The sequence below is a fragment of the Brassica napus genome, chromosome A9, assembly GCF_020379485.1.
Source record: "Brassica napus cultivar Da-Ae chromosome A9, Da-Ae, whole genome shotgun sequence".
NCBI lineage: Eukaryota > Viridiplantae > Streptophyta > Magnoliopsida > Brassicales > Brassicaceae > Brassica > Brassica napus.
The window spans coordinates 24,339,153-24,363,270 of NC_063442.1; the positions used below are offsets into that span (position 1 = coordinate 24,339,153).

Genomic DNA, 24,118 nt, shown 5'->3' on the forward strand with positions numbered 1-24,118 from the left:
TTACAAAAGTAGATACATGTTGTTATAATATATAGGGTTAGACCAAAACATAATAAAATAAAGGATCCAAACAACCTTTTAAAGTAGATTTATTTAAACTCTTTTTCTTTTAATAGTATTGATAAACTAAACTATTTTTGTATTAAAAGACCCCGTACGGTCATGCGGGTTACAAATTAAATCCGCGCATGACGGAGTGATTTAAAATAAAACCTTCAAATATTCTTTTTTTTGGTCGGCATAACTATTCTCCTTTATTTATTTGTACTATTCAAAATGCTTGTAAAAATTATAACATGATAAAAATGTAAAATCCTTCTTTTATGTTATCTGCTTTCAGAGTTCAGTGTATGTTTCTTCACGCTCCTTAAGCTAAAAGGTGTTCTTCCACATAACACAAAACTGGTGAGATACTGCAAACCGAACAATTCGGTTGTAATGATTTAAAAATAAGAACAAACCGAAACAATAAATCAATCATCCATAAAAATCGTATGTGGTTATTAATTGACCAATCAAAAAGCAAAGAATGTAGCTGCTATAAAAAAAAAAAAAAAAAAGGCATATTCTTTTTTTCCTTTTGTTTTTCCCATTTTGTTGTCTTTGTTCGCATCTGTTCCCATCAATCGCAGATAATCCTCAGCCTCTCTACGTTTCTCATCATCGCTTCCTAACGAATCAGACTTGACCACTCCACTCTTAACCGGACTTCCCGAGGAAAAACCCAATCCATGGATCTGTGGACCCTTGACACGGCGATCCGAAACCCAATCTTGTCCTCGGCGAAACCGCTCTCGAGGAAACTGGGCGGCGTGGAGATCATCAGGTTTCAAAAGCGTAAAATTGGGTATCGTTCTTTGGTTGTTAGAGCTACGTCGAACAAGAGTAACGACGATTCTTCTGCTTCTGGTAAAAAGGCTCTCCCATTTATCTATCTTCTTTGTTTTGATGAATCGCATGTGGTAATGTTACTACTGTTCATGGTGATGTATCAAAAATTGGATCTTTTCTTAGCTTTGTTCTTGAACACTAGTGAACTCTGTTTTAGCTCTAAACTTATGCTAATTAGAAAGTGGGGTAATGTTTTGTGAGGATTGTTGATGCTCAAAGAAGTGGTAATGCTTGATTTCATAAACTTTACAATTGTGGAGCTGTTTTGTGTTCTCAAGGAGGAGATGCTTCTCAAGAAAACAAATCAGGTGATTCCGCCGCTACTCCAAAGCCCTTTGGTCTTAACACGGATTGGAGAGAGTTCAGAGCTAACTTGTTTATGAAGGAGCAGGAAGAAAAAGCAGCAGGTGAGGGTCACAAACCAGACACAACAACAACATCCCCTGAAGCTGAACCGAGAGCCCTTAAATGGGCACATCCTATTCCTTTCCCTGAGACTGGCTGTGTTCTTGTTGCCACGGAGAAGCTAGACGGTTATCGAACATTTGCGAGAACCGTCGTGCTTCTTCTTAGAGCAGGAACCAGCCACCCACAAGAAGGGCCGTTCGGAGTTGTCATCAACCGTCCGCTTCACAAAAACATCAAGCACATGAAATCAACCAAAACCGAGCTCGCTACCACCTTCTCAGAATGTTCCTTGTACTTTGGTGGGCCTCTTGAAGCCAGCATGTTCCTGTTGAAAACCGCCGATAAAACCAAGATACCTGGGCTTGAAGAAGTCATGCCCGGCCTTAACTTTGGTGCTCGAAACACTTTGGATGAAGCTGCGGTACTTGTGAAGAAGGGATTGCTTGAGCCACAGGACTTTAGATTCTTTGTTGGTTACGCAGGTTGGCAGCTGGATCAGCTCAGAGAAGAGATCGAATCAGATTACTGGCATGTCGCTGCGTGCAGCTCCGAGTTAATATGTGGAGCTTCACCGGAAAACTTGTGGGAAGAGATATTGCAGTTAATGGGCGGTCAATACTCTGAGCTTAGCCGGAAGCCCAAGCTGGATATGTAGACGCTTGCTTATGTTTTGAAAATGATGCCTAGTTTTCCAAGGCTTATTTATAAGCCAAATGTATAGCTTTACTTCACTGTCTTGTATTTGAGAGAATAAAGCACTTCTATAGTTATATATATATATTCTGGAAACTTCTTTGTAATATAACTAAAAACCGTCTATCTATGAATTTAGTTTGCACTACTAAACCAGTAGTTCTGAATATACACATCTGTTTTTACTTGTCCTAACCAAAATAAATGTCTTAGAAAGAGAGAAAGAAACAAAAAGTTGTTGCCATGATCTTTTCTTGTTTCATTGCTTCTTCACTAGGCACATGCTCTCACTGGGATATCTTTCTTCTTCTTTACTGCAGATTTGTCAAGGCGGGACTTGCGTACAGCTTCTTGGATTCCTCTCTCGTGATCTTTCATCATATCTTCAATGTTACCACCAGGAGGCATCAAAGGACCTGAACAGTGCATTATGTTCTTCTTGCGCATGTATGTCTGAAACAACATATCAAGAAACATCTCAGAAGTCAATTGTCTAAAAGACGAGAGTTAAAAGAGTTATTACCGTTGTGGGTTTTCTTGAAGCTACGTTTTCCTTTTGGGAAGAGCTAGATAAGTAGTCACCCATTGTAGAAAGCACATTGTTAGACCGGCTAGCTCTCACCTCTCCTACATTGCTCTTAGAGCCACCATTCTTATTCCATGCCGCGCTTGGATGGATCATTGACTTGGTATCAGCAAAGCGTTTTCCACTCGGTTTCTTGAACCCAAGAGGAGTGTTGATTAAGACATTTGAATGGCCTGAAGCAAGGAACTCCGGTGTTATCTTGGAGTCTCTTAAACCTCTTCTCGCAGATTCGTGTCCACGCCACTTCACTGCTTCCGCTCTTTTCCTTCTTGCTTCTTCGTTTCGTTTCTTTGCGTCAAGTTCCTTGCTTGGAGGATACTTAGGCAGACTTGAAATGTGACAAGGGAGTGGCTCCGTTGTAAAAAACTAGAGAGGAACGTGAATGAGTAAGATAATCATTAATCAGTTGGGGGAGGTGAATCAAGAAAATGAGAGAGATCATTTACCTCGCTCATTAGAGTAGAAGAAGCTGAGCATCTTGTCTCTGGTTCTACAGAGAGAAGCTTGTCAAGGAGAGCCAAAGAAGAAGATGGCAAGTTCTTGAAAGTCTCTTGAAGCACACGCTTGTAAGGATGTTGCGGTCTGTAACTTGTCGCCTGTGGGAACTTTGTCGTCTCCCAGAATTCCTCTGTTGCTGAACCACACAGCTTAAATATCTTATGCATTTGCTCCACCTTCAAGATATTTAGTTTAAATCAGTGGAACTAGAGGATAAATATTATCAAAAGAACTCTCACCTCTGTTCTTCCAGGCATGATTGGTTTTCCTACAAAGAGTTCAGCTAGAATGCAACCAACGCTCCAGAGATCAATGGCGGGTCCATACTCTGTAGATCCAAGTAGAAGCTCAGGTGCTCTATACCACAAGGTCACTACACGGCTTGTGAGCGGTTGATCACTATCCGGATTATAAAAACTAGCTAGACCGAAATCTCCAATCTTGAGAACTCCATCATTGTTCACCAAAAGATTCGAACCCTTGATGTCACGGTGAAGGATTCCACGGCTATGACAATGCTCTAGTCCACATAGCAGTTGTTTCATAAAACACTTTATCTAGAAGCAACACATAAAAAAAAAAAGTTTTAGTGAATTTCATTGGCCAGAGAAGACAACAAGTTTGATGAAAGTAGTACCTGTGGCTCAGTAAATTTGACATGAGGCCTGAGGGCAAGGCCAGAAAGATCATGCTCCATGTACTCAAACACAAGGTGCAAGCTACCTGATAGCTTTGAAGTGACAATACACTGAAGCTTCATAACATTTGGATGGTCTAGCTTTCTCAAAATGTTGATTTCTCTAGCCATGAACCTCACACTCTCCGGATCCATATTAGCAAACCTCACCTTCTTCATCGCCACTATTTGGCCTGTCTCAAGATCCCTAGCCTTATACACAATGCTGTAAGTCCCTTGTCCTATCTGCAAAATACAATGTTCCATACTAATTATTATTACAATACAATAAAACCAAATCCTATGTGTGATTCATCAGACAAATGAAAAGAGAGACTAACTTTGTCAAGCTTCTCAAAGGAATCTGCACGGCGAGGAACCCAACCTTTGATGGCTTCACCTGCTACAGAGGTCAACCAATAAGGCCATCCAGCAGCAATAAGCTCTGCTTCTGCGCTACGAGGAACATTCGAAATAATCAACCCTTCTCCTTTGCCGTTGTCTGAGACTCTTCTTCCTCGATGAGACCTCGAAGGTCTCTCCACGATGACTGTTTTACCATCATGAATATCATCTACAGGAACAATCAAACCGCTCGCTCTTCTTCCACCACCGGAGCTTCCATCAACGGCTTTATGAGAGAAGTCGTCTTTATTTGAAGGCACAGAAGCAAGCAATTGCACTGAGGAAGATTTGTTCCAGTTTTCTTTCTGACGGTGAAAAGCAACGTTGCCTTCTTCTTCTTCTGCTGCTCCTTTTGAGCATATGCAGCCCATAATAATTAAACCCTGCCTTGGTTCACACAATCAAGAATACATCTATCACCAGGAGAGATTCAGGGAGATAGATTAATCCAGATATATGCAAAATCTATGTTTTTGCAGCAAGAAACAAAAAAAAAAGGGGTTTCTCCTAACCCCAAAATGATTGTGAAGAATTTTGCAAATACAAAAGAAACAAAGCCAGAAGGGTTTTAAGATTCAAGAGGAAACAGGTTGTTTGTGTTCTTCTTACATAATCGTTTTTGCAACAGCAGCTTGTTGAAAACTGAAAAATAGGGGAAAATAAGGAAAGAAAAGATATTGTGAATCAGAAAGATGGAAAGCAAAATGATTCGAGATATGGTTTGAATGAGTAAATTCAGGAAAGCCCTTGATTCTTGGGACAAAAACGAATCACTAGAATAGTTCTTTCCATTTTCTCTTTCTTAAGAAATAGTCCAAAACCCGTTTTGCATGAAGGTGAGGTGAGATAGATTTTCTCATCATCGTATTTGTATTTGAGCATCGGAAAATTTTATGTTTTGCTTTATTACATATATATCCGATTCATCTTATAACATTTTGAAAATATCATTTAGGTATTAATGCAAAACACATATGGAAAATTTGTATGAAATGAAATGAATGATAGTTACCAATAACCATGACCATTTTCTAAATCAAAATTCAAACTAAACACTTTTTCAGAAAATTCGATTTTGTCTCCATTTAATATAAAACTAGATCATGATCTGCAGATTTTATTTTAAATTAATTAAACAAATTTTATAAATTAATTAAATTTTATATAATGTTAAGAAAGATTTTAGTTACATAACATTTATTTTATGTGGCTAATTTAAATAATTATAATTGTTTTGTGTAATTACTGTTAAACATTTATCTTCGGATCATATATATTTTGAAAATTTTCATAACTATTTTTGTTATTATATTTATTATATAATGTAGTTATTTTTAATGGACCTTCATATAATAATATATGTATAAGATATTATTTAATTTATTTTTTAGTTATTTTAACTATTTTCTTTAATAAAACCTTTGTAATTTATTTAATTCATTGTATGATATATTTTTATAAATTTTAATTATAATTTTTTATGTCAATCTGTTGCTTTTATTTATGTACAGTATTTAGTTTAATATGAAAGGTTATTTAAATTAAATGAATTTAATTTTATATTTATGAAAATATAAATTAAATAATCCATTATTTAACTGATTTGATATCGATTAATATTATTTTGTAGTATCTAAACCTGCTAAAATAAATTATAATTATTTTTTCATAAATTATTAGAGTATTTTAGTCAATTGTTTTATTTATTAAATAATATGAAGAATATTGATAAAAAGTTATAAAAAATTGAGACATCTCTCTTATTAAAACTTGAACATTCCCTTGGGCCCCTTTTTTTTGTTGTAAATTAAATACATACATATATTGTAAAGTAATTATGGAAACAATAGTATACTAATATCTATGTTTTCAAATAACACAATTATTAATCATGTATTCAAACAATATAAAACAGTAGGTCTTATTTTTTAAGAACTTTTATCAATTTATTTTCAAATTATTTAATTTATCACATTATTGACTAAAACATTCAAATCATTTCTGAAAAACGCAAAAATAATTTATTTATCTTTGCAGGTTTAGATACTACAAATAATTTCAATAAATATCAAAACAATTAAATTACAGAATTATTTTATTTAGCTTGAGACTTTTCTCTCCTCTCTTAGAGAGAAAAAAGTTTATCTCTTCATCCCTCTTACCAAATCATAAATCTTTCAGAGGGATGAAGATTTTGTTTTTCTTTGTATGATATTCAATCATCAGATCAATGCTTTTGTTCCGGTTGCGGATTATACTTTCGCTTAGGCGATTTTGTTGGTTTTCAAACTATTTTGAAGCTGTTCTTCATTTCCAAGTTCTTATCTTCGAAAATAGTTTTATTTTAATAAATCTTCAAACTTCCTCCTTCGAAAAAACATTTCAATCCCGTTTAGTTTTTATATCGGATTTTATCTTCTTCCAATTATCCTAATATATTTTGTTTATGGGTGTTAATCTTTACCCTCACTTGTTGTGTGAGCCATGACATGGGCATCTGAGAAAAGTTTCCTTGGTGCAAAGTATTATGTGTTTGTGGATTGATCTCGACTGATTTCTCAGAGATTTAGTAAAATCGGCATCTCTGATGGTCCAATAAAAGTTTCTTACAATCAAAATCGAGTTTTCCCAATTCTTATCAATTAGAGATGAAAAATCCGGCTAAAAACAGCAGTTACGGCGGAGGATTGGAGATCTATTTGATCGGGATCTGGTGAGAAAGACAAGGATGCAAGCAATAGGCTGCAAAGAAATGATATGATTAGTGCCGTATTTTACAGCGGAGAAACTCCTACGGTGACCGGAAAGGTTTACTCTCACATGAGAGACACGTGGAGAAGCATGTATTGCAAATGAAGCTCAAAATTGTAAACGTGGTGTGATAAGGATGTCCTTCGCGGACATAAAAGTAGGGCTTCAGATCTGATTAAGTTGTATCTTTATTTTTTTGGGCCTCTTGTATTTTTAAACCCGATCTATGTAGTTCTGCCCATTGGGCAATAATCAATGAAATATTGACAAAAAAATTATTTTATTTATATTTTATTGAAAATTACATTCATTTAAAATTCAATAGATTTACATATTAAAATAAACAATGTATATAAATAAATGCAATAAATTGACATCAAACAAATTTTATAATAAACAATTTATCAAAATATATTATACAATTAATAAAATAAATTACATAAATCTCATTAAAATTCAAAACGAAAAGATTTGAATTAACTAAAAATCAAATTTAAAATATCTTACAAAATTTCATATTGAATAAATACAAAATAATATATATTTATATATATATATATATATCAATATACAAATACTCAAAAGTAAAATGTTAAAACATTTTGATTTCGTAAATTATATTTTGTTAAATATTTCCAGACTTTAGAAGTCTATTAAAATGGTTTGTATGATTCGAAAAAGACATAATCGGCGTCGTCGTGCGGATTCGACAAAAAAACACAAAAAATTATATTAACATTTATTTACTGTTCCCAATGAAAAACTCTTAGATGATGGGTTTCAATTTAGAAACAGATGAGTGATAAATATAATTCAAATAAAATCTCTCTTAACACTAAACAACATTCAATTAATTTATAAAATATGTTTGATCAATTTAAAAGAAAAATCCGCGCTGTTTTGCGAATCCTGATCTAGTAAGTTTTATATTATTAGGACACAAGATTTATTATATGTTGATTGGAAACAAAGATAGTAGTATCATATTGTTTCCATAATTAATTTATAATAAAAGAATGTATTTAATTTAAAATGATACAATAAGTTGAGTCGAATGTAATGTTTTTATTTTAATAAGATAAATGGGATGGAGTCATCAAAACCATTAAAAGCCCACATGATGTGGTCTACCAATTTATATCTTTATATATAGAGTATTTGCATCTCCTATACATATGTTATCTCTTATTTAGGTAACTACCTAATTACACTGTTTTACACTATTATTTATTTTTAAATACCATATTACCCCTATTGCATATTCTTACCAAATACCAAGTATCTTCAGTGCATATCAATATATATTTTGCTTACAAGATTTTTGTTGTTGCCCCCACACGTAATTTTATTTTGTCAGTTTCAGTGGATTTCCTATATTTCAGCTTCGCCGGTCACTCCTCCTTCCTTTGAAGAACCTCCTCTGCTCGTCCATGGCTTCGATGGTCACTCTTCCTCCTCTTCCGTCGAGATCCAGGTCTCCAGATCCACCGCCGTGTAAACTTCCTCCCCTTGTCACTTTCCCTCCGATCGAACCAAGACCACCAGATCCTCCGGTTGCCTTCGTCGTTCTCGCACCTCACCGCTTCTTTAACGTATCCCCGAACCTTTTTACTGTTTAACCTTTAACATATCCCCCAACCTTATTTAAATAATATAAACACATCTCTTTATAAGTCAGAGATTGGATGCCTGAGATTAGCTTACTGTTCCACTTACACAATCTCTTTTGAAAATATTACATCTACACATAGTTTTACCCTCTCTCTTTACACTTAAACATACTTTATGCTTGCCAAGTACTTTGTTCTTGTAAGTTTACCAAAAAACCCTTATATTTAAAAACTCCATTTTCTTCTCTTTCCATCTTTCTCCACCATCACAAGATCTGCATCTTATCGACGACTTCATCGTCCAGCACTCCAGCTCCACTAGAAGCCCTCACTCCTCCGACACTCATGGCTTAAGATGATAGTGATGGTTTCGAGTCTAATTTGTCTAGGAGCCGTAACCAGCAGAAGTGTGAAGCTCACCGTAAGAATGATGTGAGGTTCCTGAGGAACACCACTTGTACGGAAACACAGTTATGGGAGGGTCACGTGAACGGCGTGAGGTTCTGGAAATTGGAAGAAGATGCGATATTGGCGGCCAGTTACAGCGAGGAGATGAAGATACGGCACCGTTTTGTTGATGTAAAGGAGACACCACAATAGTACTTAGAAAGTAAACCGAGAGACAAAACACTACAAGCAAATACTTATGCTTTATTAGAATCTCTTTTAAACAATCTATTACAAGATCTGCTTAATTCAGCTTTTACACGTCTAGTGTTAACACCCTAACACACGCTACTGAACGATTCCGAAGCTACAAAGCTTATGTCTCTCTTTCGTTAGTACTTCAGCAACTGCTTCAGCAAGACCACACTCAAGAGCTTTTCTCTCTCTATAAAATCATCCTCTGTGTATGTGTCTGTGTCTTTTCCGACGACCCTTAGAGCTATTTTATCATTAACTCCATGTTCTTGAAACCCTAGTCTCCAAGGCAACATAGATATGGACATCTTCCATAACATTAAGTGCAACTTTCCTTTTCTTGAAATGCACTTATTCCTCTTTCTTTAAGTCATAAACTTGTTCCTCAAGTTTATTCCTCTTTCCATATCTCCAAGATACTCTCTTGCTCTCCAAGTCTACAGACTCCAGCTCAGCACCTTGACTCCACATGGTCTTCACCACTCAACATGACGCATGCTTCAGAAACTACGTCAGCGACTACTTCAGGGTAGACATCTTACATCTTCAATCTCCCCCTTTTAGCTCCGTGTGCCGAACAAGCATGACAATCTTCTGGTTCAGCAACCACGTTGCAACCATGTTCCTCTCCTGGAAACTTCCACACAAAATGTGATTTTCTCCCCCACGGGATGTGCACCACACCATGATTTTCTCCCCCATGAGATATGCATTCTTTGTACTAGAACAACACCATTCTCCCCCTGCTTGATTTCATACTAAGCAAAAACAGATGCTTAGATGTTAAGACTTACAGACCCAGCCTCTGCTTCTTCATGTATAATCATGACACAGCCCCTGCTGCAACAAAATAAAAAGTACTGCATCACGACCTGACACACCTGTCGAACTACCCTCCATCCAGCTTCTGTTGAGGACCTGGCTTCGTCATGTGTCGTCTTCTTGACCATGAGCCCTTCCCCATCCACGCCGAGTTCCCTCTGCACTCGTTGCTATTGTATTGGAGTTACTTCACTATCACCCTCCGGAGGATCATCTTGCATCACTTCCTGATGCACTTCGATCTCCTTCCCCTTTGTGCCGCAAACAACCTCGTGTCCTGCCTCCAAACTTGATGCTCCTTGATCAACCTCAAGTTCACTCCTACCAGAGCTGCATCCTTCTTCTGATGTCTCTTCCTTGATCTCATCAGGTAAGCCACTCTTGGCTAAGGACACCTCTTCAAGCCTCTTGGGTTTAGTGAACGTTTTGTTCACCTTTTTGCCCATGTTTCTGCTATTCTCACGAGCAAAATACTCCACCTTCTTGTGACCAACCTTCCCACATAACCAACATCACATCTGATGTTGCTTCTTGCTTGGCCTGACACAGTTGCTGATGTCCCGATCAGTCTCCTTCCTTGTACCAGCAGCACAACCATGCTTCAGAACCTCCTGACTGACCTTCATGTTGGTGCACTGATGTACAACCTTCGGCTTGTTACTCACAACTATGTGATGTAGAACTTTATGATGTACTCCTTGTCGCACGTCCCGACGTACTTCCTGACAAGCTTCTTTGGCTCCACTTTTTGATGTGCCTCTTTGATCAACCAACTTGAAACAATCACATCGAATATGTCCTTGAACTCCACAAGAATAACATGTTGGACCATCAATCCTCATATTATATACTCTCTCAATATGTTTCTTCTCCCTCAATAGCCTGAAACACTTTCGCCTAATATGCCCAACAACTCTACAATGATGACATACAGGTATGAAGGGTCGCTGAGATACACTCTTTACCACTGGAATTTTTCTTGTAATAGACGATGAAGCAGTTCTTGTTGAAGTTGCAATCTTCACTGCAGTCTTTCCATATGAAGTAGTCCTTGCATACATCTTAACTACTGGCTTCATTGCAGACATGGATACACTCTCTGTTTTTCCTTTCTGAGTTTCATCAGGTTTAACACAAGCTTGTCTTGTTTCTTCTTTCTCTACTTGCAAGTCCTTCTGTAGAATTTTAATAAGTGCTTCAAGATGTCTCTGCTCTTTTACTAGCACCATATTTTATTTTCCAAGCTTTAGTAACGTTCCACACACTTGTTTGTAGCACTCATTGAGATCATCATCTTGTCCTTCATCATATTTTCCCTCCTCAGATTCAGAATCTGTTTCAGATGATGTACTTGCTTCATCTTTGTGTGCACCAAAAGCAATTAGGTTGAGCACTTCGTCTTTTTCTGATTCATTATCATCTTTCCTTATGAAGGATCTCTCTTTCTTCTGCATCTCATCGTGTCCAATTTTTCTCCACCTAAAGCCTTTGAATCTTCTTCTCTTGGCCATTGGACATTCCCTTTTGAAGTGTCCATATCCTCTATATTTATAACATTGCACATCTTTATCACCGCATGACTCGCCATCTTATTGCCTTTGTTTTCTCACAGCAACTTTATCATGCTTTTGCCATTGTATCACTTCCCGTAGTACTTGGTGAAGAACTCTAATCATCTTAACCATCTCATCTCCATTCTCTGATTTTTGACTTGTCGTTTCAGAAACTCCTAGGTTGACTTCAGTATGATTGCCCATGCCATCAAGCTCCATCTCATTAGCTTTTAACATACCCACAACTTCGTGAAAGCTGAATTTATCTATGTCAAGAGACACAAATATTGCTGCCTTATAACCTGTAAATCTTTCTGGCAGACACCTTAAAAACTTCTTCACCAGTTTCTTGTCCTTGTATTCCTGCCCAGAACACGAGTCTCTTGTGCTAACTGTTGGGGTCGAAAACGGTTACGACGAAGTTAACATCCAAATCTCCGCAAAATACAAGTATGAGTGTCTTTCCGCAACAAATCGTGCTCAGTCAAAAGAATGTCGCGACATATGTTCTCGAGATAAAACTTTGTTCAAATTCTATTTGGATCAAACACAAACTGTCCCAAGGTAACGGAAACGTATCCAAGCTAGCTACGGATAGGTTCGAATATGACAATCAGAACACGGACAAACCAAGTTCAGTCACTACGCAACTACCGAACATGCACACTGTCCGGTCAATGCGTAGCGACCGAGCTCGAGCCAAGCTCGGTCGGTACGTAGCGACCAAGTGTGCATTCCGTCAGGTCACTACGTGGCGACCGAGCTTTTCCGAAACGTCGATACGACACGAATCCATGCATTCTTGTCTATCCTTCGATGCTGTCTCCCGAAGACCGTAGCGAACCCATTTCATGTTTTCCGCCATTCGAAGTCATCAATCAAACTTTGCGATAAAAACCGCGGAAAGATCGTTTTTATCAAAAGAAGTCGTAATAAACGCTTCAAGTCGAAAGACGGCCCAAAGGGACCTAAGACATGACTCGAAGCCCACCTTACGATTTCTTAACCAGCAGCCCGTAAACCGTGGGACAGTTTACGCTTGGTTCGCAAGGAAGGATAATTGTCAAGTTTTCGCGGATAAATACGAAATTTTAAAGATAATTACGAAGATCGGTAAAGATGGAATATCTCCATTTTTAGGCTATGACGGCTTAAGGGCAGAAGGAAAAAAGCGTAAACCGACCTAGGAGCAAGTATATAAGGAGTCCTAGGCGAGAGGCATGGGGAGAGAACTTTTTCACAGCAAACTTAGCACTTAGAGCAATTAGGCAACTTTTTGTTTTTGTTATTTCGAGCTGCGACTCAATTAGGTTTAGCCATTTTAGGGTTGCTAAAAATAGGAATCTCGCGGAGAGCTCTCGAGCCCATGCTTATACCTTGTTGTAAACGCTCATACGCAAATTCGGAATAAGACTTCTCTTTGCTCTCTTTTTACGATTTTTATACTTTGTCGTTGTCATCTCGTGTTCTGATTGCTTAGCGTGTGGTATTAGCAGATATCCGGGACCTCTGGGAAATTAGGGCTCTCCTACTTTCCTTATTTAAACGGAAATCGACAGTACGAATTTCGGTTCCCACACTAACGCACTGAGTTGAGAACTAAAATCTGATATAGTTTCATGTTCTTCCATCTTCAAGTTCTCAAATTTTGATTTGAAAAAAATCCATCCTTGAACTCTTAACCTTCTCAGTTCCTTCACCGTGTAATTTCAGAATATCCCACCCCTCTTTTGCATTCTTGCAGCCTTGAATCAGATCAAATTGCTTCTTTTTGACAGATGTAAAAATACCACTTAAAGCTTTTGCATTACACCTTGACATCTCCTTCTCACGCTTTGTCCATTTAGCCAATGGTTTGTTGACCACAACCCCATCTTTATCTACTGTTTTGGGAACTTCATAACCATCTTCCACTGATGCCCAAACATCTAGATCAATACTTTGTAAGCTTGCCTTTATCTTCACTTTCCAATGCCCATATTGTTCAGGATCAAGCATAAGCTTAGCCACCATGCTTCCTGTTGTACTCTGTCTTTCCATCTATTATCTTGCCTTCGGGATCTTCAGCAGTGAATTAGGTGACTCTCTGATACCAATTGTTGATGTAAAGGAGACACCACAATAGTACTGCAGAAAGTAAACCGAGAGACAAAACACTGCAAACAAATACTTATGCTTTATTAGAATCTCTTTTAAACAATCTATTACAAGATCTGCTTAATTAAGCTTGTAATAACTCGCAACCACATCACGCTCAACAAGACATGTCAACTGACGATGCGGACAACGTGCAAACTCCTCTTAACGGAGGCAGCGGCACTAATCTCCACACTCCAGCAGCAGACATATTCGCGGCCAACGCACCAGCCAATGCCGCAGCGCTCGAGCAGTTTAAAAAGATGTTCGCCACCTACGAAAAAAGGTCGGAAGAACAGGATAAGCTCGTGAGCACCTTGAACAAACAAGTCGAAACCTTAACGGCAAGGACTCGAGCAATCCGTCCCCACGGAACCACTAAAGTCCGCGGGAAAAGGCTTGACTTCACAACCCCACTCGATAGGCCTGAAACCGCGCAGGATCGACCTTCGAGTCAAAACCCTAGCGAAAAGTCTCCCATCGAAAAAGGGAACCCTGAGAGTCCTCCGCCTCCCGCGAAGGATTCAGAGGATAATGAAGTTGAGCACGTCGACTTGGATCCCAGCGATGTCACCAACGATAACAAGGAGGACGTCGACAGACATCCAAGAAGGACCAGAAGCCGATCTGCTCGGGAAAGTTCTCCGTTCGATAAACCAATGACGAAAGAGGAGGAAATCCTCTATTGGAACGAGCAAGAAGAGCTGGCTAAAAAGCAAAACGAACTCACTCGAAGTAAACGCCGACAGGCTCGTAAATCTGCTGACGATACATCGGATATCCGCGATCTTCGCGACTACATCACCAAAACTGGGGCAGAAGTAAGAGCCGTGAAATCCCATATCCATCACGCTGCCAGCGCTGCCCCCGAGATCGACATGCTGCAGGAAGGGGCTCGGAAGACCCCCTTCACCACTCGCATCTCTGATATGAGGGTATCTGACCCGGGGAAAATCAAAGTGCCAAAGTATGATGGTACAACCGATCCGAAGGCGCACCTTCAGGCTTTCCACATCACGATCGGAAGAGCAAGACTGAAGGACAGCGAAAAAGACGCTGGCTATTGCCGCCTGTTCGTCGAGAATCTAGAAGGAGCAGCCCTCGAATGGTTCGCACGTCTTAAGCGGAACTCTATCGGGAGTTTCCGACAGCTCGCGTCAGAATTTCTCAAACAATACTCTATGTTCATAGATAGAGAAACTTTTGAGGTCGATATCTGGAGTCTATCCTAGAGGGAAGACGAACCCCTCCGCGAGTTCATCAGCCGATTTAATCTGGTAATCTCCAGGGTCAGCGGGATAAGCGACAAGGTGCCATTGACGCGCTCAGAAAGACGGTCTGGTACAAGTCAAAATTCAAGAAATGGATAACCCTCGACAAACCGCGGACGATCCAGGACGCCCTCCACAAGGCAACAGACTACATCATAATCGAAGAGGAAACAAAAGTCTTGTCGCAAAAACATAAGTCGACGAGACCATTCTCGAAAGACGTGGTCCCGAAAACGAAGAAGAAGAACTCTCGTAACGACAAGTACGTCCATCACAAGGGGGAAGAGCTCCAAGGAGCTAACAATTATGCGATCAGTTCGGACCAAGGCCGAACCATGGGTAATATGTGGACTCGCAATCAAGGATATGACGAAAACACTTTATGCGAGTTCCACCAGTCCCGAGGACACTCCACGACTAACTGCAGAGTCTTGGGAGCAAGGCTGGCCGCAAAACTACTAGCTGGAGAGCTCTCGGAAGTAACCAGCGTGAAAGATCTCATCCTCGAGATCGATCGCCCCCCGAAGACGGACAAAAATCCACCCGCGGAGAAATCCCCTCAAAGAAACCAATCAGGGGATAAACGCGGCAGAAGGCCGGATAACAAAGGAAACGATAACAATCGTCGCAGACTCAACATGATCATCGGAGGATCGCAATACTGCAACGATACGGTTTCAGACATCAAGGCTTACCAGCGGAAGGCAGAGTCGAGTGCAAACTGGCCTACATGGTCTCCTCCCCGAGACGGTCAAAACAGCTCAATCACCTTCACGAAGGAGGAAGCCGGCGGGATCGATCAACCTCACTGCGATCTGCTCGTCATAGATCTCGTCATACGAGATTTGGAATTCGGAAGAGTGCTCATTGACATGGGAAGCACGGTCAATGTTATCTTCCGTGACACTCTCAATCGGATGAGCATCGAACTCGTAGAAGTAACTCCGACGCCGAAACCACTCATGGGTTTTTTGGGCGAAGTGTCGATGACTCTCAGATCACTCCAGCTGCCAGTCATGGTCAAGGAAATCACAAACACCGTCGAGTTCGCGGTGGTCGATCATCCTGCCATCTACAACGTGATCATTGGCACCCCATGGCTCAACGCCATGCAACCCTTTCCATCGACATACCACCTCAGTGTCAAATTCCCAACCCCGAACGGAGTCACAGCTATCTGGTGATGTCAAAAACAGTCGCGGCTATGTTTCCTCTCGGAGCACAAGTTAAGGCAAATTGCGACTTCTGCAACGGCAAATCGCAAGCGCACGAAGATAGATCAACCTTCGGCCAAAAACTCCTCAAGGAAAGACGATTTAACATCATCTGCTGACGCAAACGCTTCGGACGTCGAAACTCAACACGATTCCGAAGCCGACACTACAACTCGACCGGAACATCCGGAAAAGAGCACTGATCCCGCCACTGTCATCACGATCAAGGCGGTCAGCACGGCGACAACCGCCGAGTAAAAACGCTCGCGGTATAAAACAGAACTACGAGATGCTTGATCCTCGAAAGTGGTACATAGGCAGCTAGTCGAAAGACGAGTTCAGCTATCTCCCTCTCCAAAAAGGGGGGAGGGGAGTGGGTACATATATTCGTATATTCCCACGTTTTAAAAGATGTACCATTGTAATCGAGTTTTTTAAAACTTTACTACAATACACATTTCTTTTTTTAAACACTTACGTTTACGCAAAAAGTTTCAGGACACGCTTAAAAAGTCTACAAATTTTACTCTTTTCAACGGCCTTATCCGGCCCAAAATCGCAAAGCAATCATTCTTCAGCACATAAAATATACGTATAGTCTTCGAAAGAACTACGAGACATCGCCAAGTTAAAATTCGAGACGATGCGAACAAATTGTCCGACCGCGACCATAAAACCCGACAAAAAACCTTACACCCCGTTCGTCGATTGGCCCCGACGAACACGCCAGCCATCTTAAACAAACGCAACTTGATCACTATTTTGGCCTTCGAACGTCCAACACAAGGAAGAAAGCGCTACAAAAAAATCCGAAATTTTGGTCTAGCACTTCCAGTTGGCTTAAAATTATCTCTGGAAAGATGCTCGATTCATACCATACAAGTCATATAAGCCGAAAACTTATCGCGGACTTTAAATCGGTACGAATCCGGTAAAAATCGCAACAGAAAAATCGATAGCCGGCTAGTCACCGCACAAACCTTAAACCGAGAGTAAACCTAGGTCTTGCCCTAAACTCATCGCGTTGGTCTCAGACATCTCAAGACATGATATCTAAACGATACGAGATCCTAAATCATGTCTCTCCGTTCACATCTCAACGTTCCCGAAAGTTGTAAGAATAAATAATTTTTACGAAGAGTCACGAACGAAGCGACATATTGTACTTCGAGACCTACTCAAAGTCTCAACGGAATTAAACATGAGACGACAACTCATATTTACTTCGAACCTACTCAATTCACGCATGTTCTATATATAAAAACCGCATAAGCTGAAGGGATTCGAAGCCACCAACGGTCAGTCCCGGTAAATGATAAAACAGCAAAAAACAGGCTCATGCAATATCTCGAAATAGAAGCCACACTCGGCAGAAAAAGACAAATAAAAGCCATAATCGGCCACAAACGCAGGATAGATAAACGAACTACTCCCGTTGGACGATCACTCCACCTCTCAAGGATCAAAGTAAAAGTTCCCAGACAACGTGGCTCCAAACGCATCCGCGGGACGATCTACCTCCTCGCAATCACCGGGAAACTCGGTCGTGGTCTTTAAGGTATCAGGAGAAACCAGGATGGGATCCCAGAATCCCTTGATCCTCCTGTAGATCGGAGGAATGAGCGCCTCAGCGCGAGCATAGTCCTTCATGCCGCCCCTCATTAACCTCATCTCCTTCTCGAAAACGTAGTCGTCTGCCTGCGTCTTCCAAAGGCTCCCGACTGAACCACGACATTCACGGTAATCGCCCACCAAGGTGAAAGCATCCTTGAGGTTCTCGTACTCGATCTGGAACTGAGAGGCACGATTCTTCATCGCTTCGACGATCACCCTCTTGCCCTTCTTTTCCGCCTTACGAACGGCCCTCGCATGATCACGAGCGAGTTGCGCATCTCGCTCCAACATCTCGCCTTGCATACGAGCAAGATCCCTCTCCTCTATCATTGCTTTAAAGCGATATACCATGGCCTCTCTATGGCTCGCCTCAAGGGCCGAGCCAAACAAGTTCAGACCCTGCAAAAAAAAATTAACACGTTTTTAGCGAGAAAAAGAGTACATAAAACGATCGCGAAATTTCTAAAAAAAAAAAACTAACCTCTTTGATGATACGAGACCCCTCCGCGACGACTTTTGGCCTCCCCGGTTTCTTTGTAGGCAGGGGAGCATCGAAGCCTGAGGGTAGATCAGCAAAAAAATCATCGAAGTCCGGAATAGGGATCTCGTTTGTGATGCTTCCATCACCGTAAGCAAGGTCCGGATCCCATTCTGGAATAATAGAATCGTCCACTGAAAACTCTATGTCACCAAGGTCAATATTTTTCCCCTTCAACGAGCTCAACCCCATCGTAACAGTGGGAGCAGCGTCGGGACCTTGGTCATCAGGCTCGGAGTGGCTTCATGTTTCCACGCCCGAAGCAGGACCGGGATGCACAATCCTCAACGCCTTTCAAACTCTCTTCCGCGTAAAGGAAGTCCAGAAAAACGGACCGTTCCTGAGAAGATCCCTCACTGCGATAATATCCTCAGGGAACAGAGCAAGCGGATTGATGAAGGGAAGATCGTTCGGCAACCTCTGGAATGATGGAATACAATTCTCTTTGACAGACGCAGCGTCTATACGAACAAAGAAGAAAAACCTCTTCCACGAGTTGAAGTTGGAAATAAATCCCTTAACCACTGACATGAAGTTCCGAGGGACCAGCCTATACTTGTCAGTATTCTTGACGATCTGTAACCTGAAAAGCGCTTCAAAGCGGGCGACGGTAAGGGAGAGACCATGCTCGTATCCTAGAATCAGGACTCCAACGAGGTGCTGGATGCTAAGGGGGTTCAGTTGGCTTATCGCCACCTCGAAACGATCCAAGACACGGACGATAATTTCGGGAATCGGGAACCACAAGCGGCAGCGCACTACGAATGCTTCGTAACAAGTAAAGTAACCCTTCGAGAGACAACTAGCGCGCTCTCCTTGGGGAGGAACCCGAAATTCCACCGAATCCGGAATTTGGTTGAACGACCGCATGATCCCAAAAAATTCGCTAGTGCTCCTACTTAGTGCACCTTCTTCGACCGAACGATGGGTCATAACCGGGAACGACTTCTCTTTGGGAGGTGTGATCGAACCATAACACGCAACCCACCATGACTCGTTCTCGACCGAGTATACCGAATGAGGCACGAATTCGATCTTCGGCACAAGGAGCTCCTCGTGAATGTTTGCAAATATTTATGCTTTATTAGAATCTGTTTTAAACAATCTATTGCAAGATCTGCTTAATTCAGCTTTTACACGTCTAGTGTTAACACCCTAACACACGCTACTGAATGATTTCGAAGCTACAAAGCTTATGTCTCTCTTCCGTCAGTACTTCAGCAACTGCTTCAGCACGACCAAGACCACAGTCAAGAGCTTTTCTCTCTCTATAAAATCAGCCTCTGTGTCTTTTCCGACGACCCTTAGAGCTATTTTATCATTAACTCCATGTTCTTGAAACCCTAGTCTCCAAGGCAACATAGATATGGACATCTTCCATAACATTAAGTGCAACTTTCCTTTTCTTGGAATGCACTTATTCCTCTTTCTTTAAGTCATAAACTTGCTCCTCAAGTTTATTCCTCTTTCCATATCTCCAAGATACTCTCTTGCTCTCCAAGTCTACACGACTCCAACTCAACACCTTGACTCCACATGGTCTTCACCACTCAACATGACGCATGCTTCAGCAACTACGTCAGTGACTACTTCAGGGTAGACATCTTACATCTTCACGTTTCATGAGTCAATTACTATTTCCTCACCATGTGTTTAGGGGTAGCAAGAGCAACAATGTTTTTTGGAGTGATCGCAAGGATGGAAAGACCCTTACCAACAGTCTGGCTCTATGGATTTACCGGTAGCTAGTGACAACAACTTCAAGTTTTTATCTATTCAGATTGACCACTGGCCACAACTATGCTTACACTAATACCCAGTGACCACAACTAAGAATATGGCGGTGGTGATGTCCACGATGACGCAGTTGGTCAGCGGTAGGCATAAAGTACTCCTCCAACAGAAAGTAACTAAATATGTTAAAAACCCAACAAAAAGTAACCCATAATGTAATGTTTTCATCTCTTATATATATCTCCCAAATTTAATACAAATATTAATAAAATCCACACAAATCTAAAGACACATGGACCCAGCACGCCAACTCAAAACCTACATTATCACACGTGAAAAAACTATTATAAGGCTTCCAAGGTAATTTCTCCTCTCCTTATGCTACAGATGAGTCCAACTTATTACTGTTCAGGGTATTTCCTTAATTAAGATGTTCTTTATGTATTTTAAGCCAATTGACTCGTATATATATATATATATATAATACATGTAGCCAAATAGAGGAAGCACAAAACGTCATGTGGCATCTTTCCATTTGCAGTTTTTTTTTCTTTCGTCAAGATATCTAACGTTTTTCTGAGTTTCTAAAGAGTTTGATTTTCAATTTTTCGTTATTGGGTTTATGGTGTATACTGGCAAAAATATGATATAACATCTAGGGTTCACATCCCAAAATTGAATCACGTCTAATTGTTTCCCTCACCGTGATATACACTGGCCCCATCATTTCACTTACCCTAAATTTTGATATACCGACCATGTAAATTAGAGTTTGTAACGCCTCAGACCATCATTCAGTAGAGGTAATTATTTTATTTATTTATTTTGTTATCAAACGGCTGATGTATTACTCAAGTTTTGAGGCGCTTTGATCTTTCAAGCAAAGGCTTGATGCTTTGAAATATTTGGCTTTATATACACTACCTCTGCTTCTTTGTTGAGCAAATGTGTAGCCACCCAATATCAAGATTTAACAGTGTACATACCATTATTCGTGTTGATCCAGCAATAATCATCTCGAAGGTAAGTTTGGCTTATGGCCAAGGACTGGATAAGTGGGATGTCTTCCTGGGTAATGTAATTTTCTAATAGCCTCATATTCCATCTTCTATGAGGGATTGTGAGTCAGATTTATTTGCAAAGGTGAATTCCATCAATAGTATTTTCTCCCTCAAGACTCGTGCTGAAAATGAATCAGGAAACTATACGAGTCTCCATAATTGTTTTGCCATGAGTGCAACATTGAACTCATGAATCAACATGAATCTTATCCCTCCTCCCTCTTTTGATTTGCACATTTTGTCCCAAGTTGTCCTATAGATGCCTCTCTTAGGTGGATTTGAGTTCCACCAGAACTGCACAATGGCGCTAGCCAGCTTCTCACAAGTCTCTAATGGTAGCAATAGTGTCGACATCACATACGTAGGCAAGGATAAACTTTTTGAGAACCTCCTTTCCTCCTTTTGACAACCACCTCCTTGTCGAGCCATTGGCTCGGTTTTGTAGTATCTTTTTGGGAAAAGAAAATAGTTTTTGTTTGAACCACTAATATCCTCCGGGATCCCAAGATAAGATCCTTTATCTCCCTCATTTGCTATTCATGTTGAGATCTTAACCGCTTCCTTCATTCATAGAGATCTTTATACCAAAGAGTAAAGAAGATTAATTGTCATAGTTGATACATTGTTCTGAGGCTTTTCTATAAGTTTTTTATGGCTTTCATGACTTCATTGCATTCACGGAGCTCCGCCTTGACAAAGAGCAAGCTGTCCTCAGCAAAGAGCATGTGTGGTATCGGTGGGCTAGCGCGTGAGACACGCATTCCCGTTATTTTGCCTTGGCTCTCCACATAATTAAGAAGGCTAATGAGCACTTCCGTACATAAGATATAGATGAAAGGAGACAAAGGATCTCCTTGACGTAGTTCTCCTTTAGGAACAATGTTTCCTCTTGGTTGGCCATTGAAAAGGACATGGTGTTTTATTGAAGTGACGCATCGCCTTATCCATTCGATTGACATGTCTGCAAATCCCCTTTTTTCATGTCTGCTCTTATGAACTCCCATTCCAGTCGGTCATAAGGTTTACTCAAGTCCATTTTAATTGACATTCACTTATTTCTTCTGCCTGGTCTGTTCAGAGAGCATAAAACATTTCTTAAGCTATCATCACATTATCTGTTATTTGTCTTCCAGCTACAAAGGTTGACTGAGTTCATATATTATATCCGGTAATACCTTCTTTAGCCTTTGGCATAAGAAATGATCTTATAGCTTACAATGCACAAGCTGATGGGCGAAATTAGGACATTTCGTTTGTTTTTTTTTTTTGAATGAGGCATATATTTATATCATTAAAGCATGGCGCCATAATTCCTTCAAATAGGAATTAATTTACCATACGGATTAAGTCTTCCTTTTCTATATCCTATATTTTTTTGATCGAAAAGAGCTGTTAGGCCATCTGGTCCCAGGGATTTTTCAGGATATATAGCAAACAGTGCAAGTTTGACCTCCCATTCCGTAACTGGTGTTGTAAGTTCCGCGTTCAGTCTGCTAGATATTGTTGTCATAATATTTGCTAGAGCCTCATCCATGAGTTCAAGATTTGATGCTTCAAATAAACTCCAGAAATAGCTAGTAACAATGGCTACTAGTTCTTCCTCCTCCTCAACTAGATTACCTGATGAGTCAAGGAGATCTTAAACTGTAATCTTGTTTCTGGCTCTTCTGTGTTTGGTTATTGCATGGAAGAATTTGGTGTTCAAATCGCTTTCTCTGAACCATCGCACTCTGATTTTTTTTCCCCCATAATTATTCCTCTGCCTTAAGGGCATCATGCAATTGTTGGATGCTGCACCCATCTCTTCTGTTGTTGAATCATCTTCTGAATATAGATTATCCACCTTTGCTTTTATTTCTTCCACTATTTTGGCAGAATTCAAATCATTTTATCTTTTCCATTGACCCAAAGCTCTCATGAAATTGAGATATGTTCCACGATATTTGCAACAGATAGAATCCCATTTACATCGTTTAACCCACTACGTCGCATTTTGTTTAGCCAACCTCCTCCTTCGTAACATACGAAGGATACACCTATAAATAACCATGTCACATTCTCTTAAACAATCACTCCCTCCACCGCAATTATTTATACGGTTATACCCACTCTCTAACAATGGAACCTCTTACCTACTTTTTTCTGACTTGAAAGCCGGTCATTGTGAATAAAGTAGATGAGCTCATGGGAGTGGACAAGGGTGGATCATTGTGACAAAAGGCTCAATTACCTCAGCGAGTTGTGAAGGTTTGATATGTGTAAAAATCTTGTCCCATGATATCACTCAAATTACCCTAAGGAGTGAATTACTCTCTAATAAGAGGTTCAATTGTAGAACTTAAGGATCAAATCTATAAGGAGCTAGGAAACCTAATAAATCTAATCAGAGTGATTAAGCTAGGTTGATTATGTTTAAATTTAAATAGCAAGTTGTGAGCAAGGTAGTGGCTCGCTTGGTTTGATTTGGTTTTTGACACTTAAATGAAATAGCTAGATTTAGGGTTTCTATTCAGGGAATCAGGATTATAATCCTACAGATGCTTAACAGTTGTTTGCATGATATTATAGAGCTCAATCACTTGATAACAAACCGATCGTTGTTCGCTTACTAGGTTTGTCTATTGACCAGATCTAATGGTCTCAAGTCTCAACAGTAGGTCGGACCAATTAGAAAGTGTCGATCGATGATTCTAGAGGAATATCGATCGATACACCTTTTGAACCATCGATCGATTATTCTATAGAAATATCAATCAACGCGCTCTAGTCAAGCTTTGCGCGCGGGCTGAATAATGCTCACTAGGTTTCCTAGATCAGCTTTCGCCTTACTCTAGCAATCCTAGCTCAATTAGGACGGATTCAGGGTGAGATTCAAATGTTAACTTGTTCCTACAACTCCTAGGTCAAGGTTCTAGTTTGCTAATCTAGAAACATGTATTAATGACAATCCTATTGATGAATATCACAATTAGAAATCTATAGTTAGGGCTAATCTCTCATAACCTATTTGAACCA

General features: G+C 40.1%; 2 protein-coding genes across 2 annotated transcripts; one reads left to right on the forward strand and one right to left on the reverse strand.

Annotated features, from left to right (window-relative positions):
* The first annotated feature begins 571 nt into the window (after nucleotides 1-571).
* On the forward strand, nucleotides 572-2,161 carry LOC106421148 (UPF0301 protein CHU_1773). The gene is made up of 2 exons (XM_013861989.3): nucleotides 572-909; nucleotides 1,170-2,161. The coding sequence occupies exons 1-2, from the start codon at nucleotides 732-734 to the stop codon at nucleotides 1,952-1,954; spliced, it is 963 nt and encodes a 320-aa protein (XP_013717443.1). The 5' UTR covers nucleotides 572-731; the 3' UTR covers nucleotides 1,955-2,161.
* On the reverse strand, nucleotides 2,051-5,030 carry LOC106421146 (probable serine/threonine-protein kinase At1g09600). Its single transcript, XM_013861987.3, has 6 exons — nucleotides 4,094-5,030; nucleotides 3,714-3,998; nucleotides 3,316-3,633; nucleotides 3,025-3,252; nucleotides 2,516-2,944; nucleotides 2,051-2,445 (listed from the first exon to the last, which is right to left on the reverse strand). Exons 1-6 carry the CDS (start codon nucleotides 4,526-4,528, stop codon nucleotides 2,266-2,268), a joined length of 1,875 nt encoding a protein of 624 aa, XP_013717441.1. The 5' UTR covers nucleotides 4,529-5,030; the 3' UTR covers nucleotides 2,051-2,265.
* Nucleotides 5,031-24,118: the final 19,088 nt, after the last annotated feature.

Coding starts and splice junctions, on each gene's coding strand:
- LOC106421148 (XM_013861989.3), top strand. CDS start 732: ATGGATCTGTGGACCCTTGACACGGCGATCCGAAACCCAATCTTGTCC. Junction 910..1,169: donor CGACGATTCTTCTGCTTCTG/GTAAAAAGGCTC, acceptor TGTGTTCTCAAG/GAGGAGATGCTTCTCAAGAA.
- LOC106421146 (XM_013861987.3), bottom strand. CDS start 4,528: ATGGGCTGCATATGCTCAAAAGGAGCAGCAGAAGAAGAAGAAGGCAAC. Junction 3,253..3,315: donor TCATGCCTGGAAGAACAGAG/GTGAGAGTTCTT, acceptor AATATCTTGAAG/GTGGAGCAAATGCATAAGAT. Junction 2,945..3,024: donor CTTCTACTCTAATGAGCGAG/GTAAATGATCTC, acceptor GTTCCTCTCTAG/TTTTTTACAACGGAGCCACT.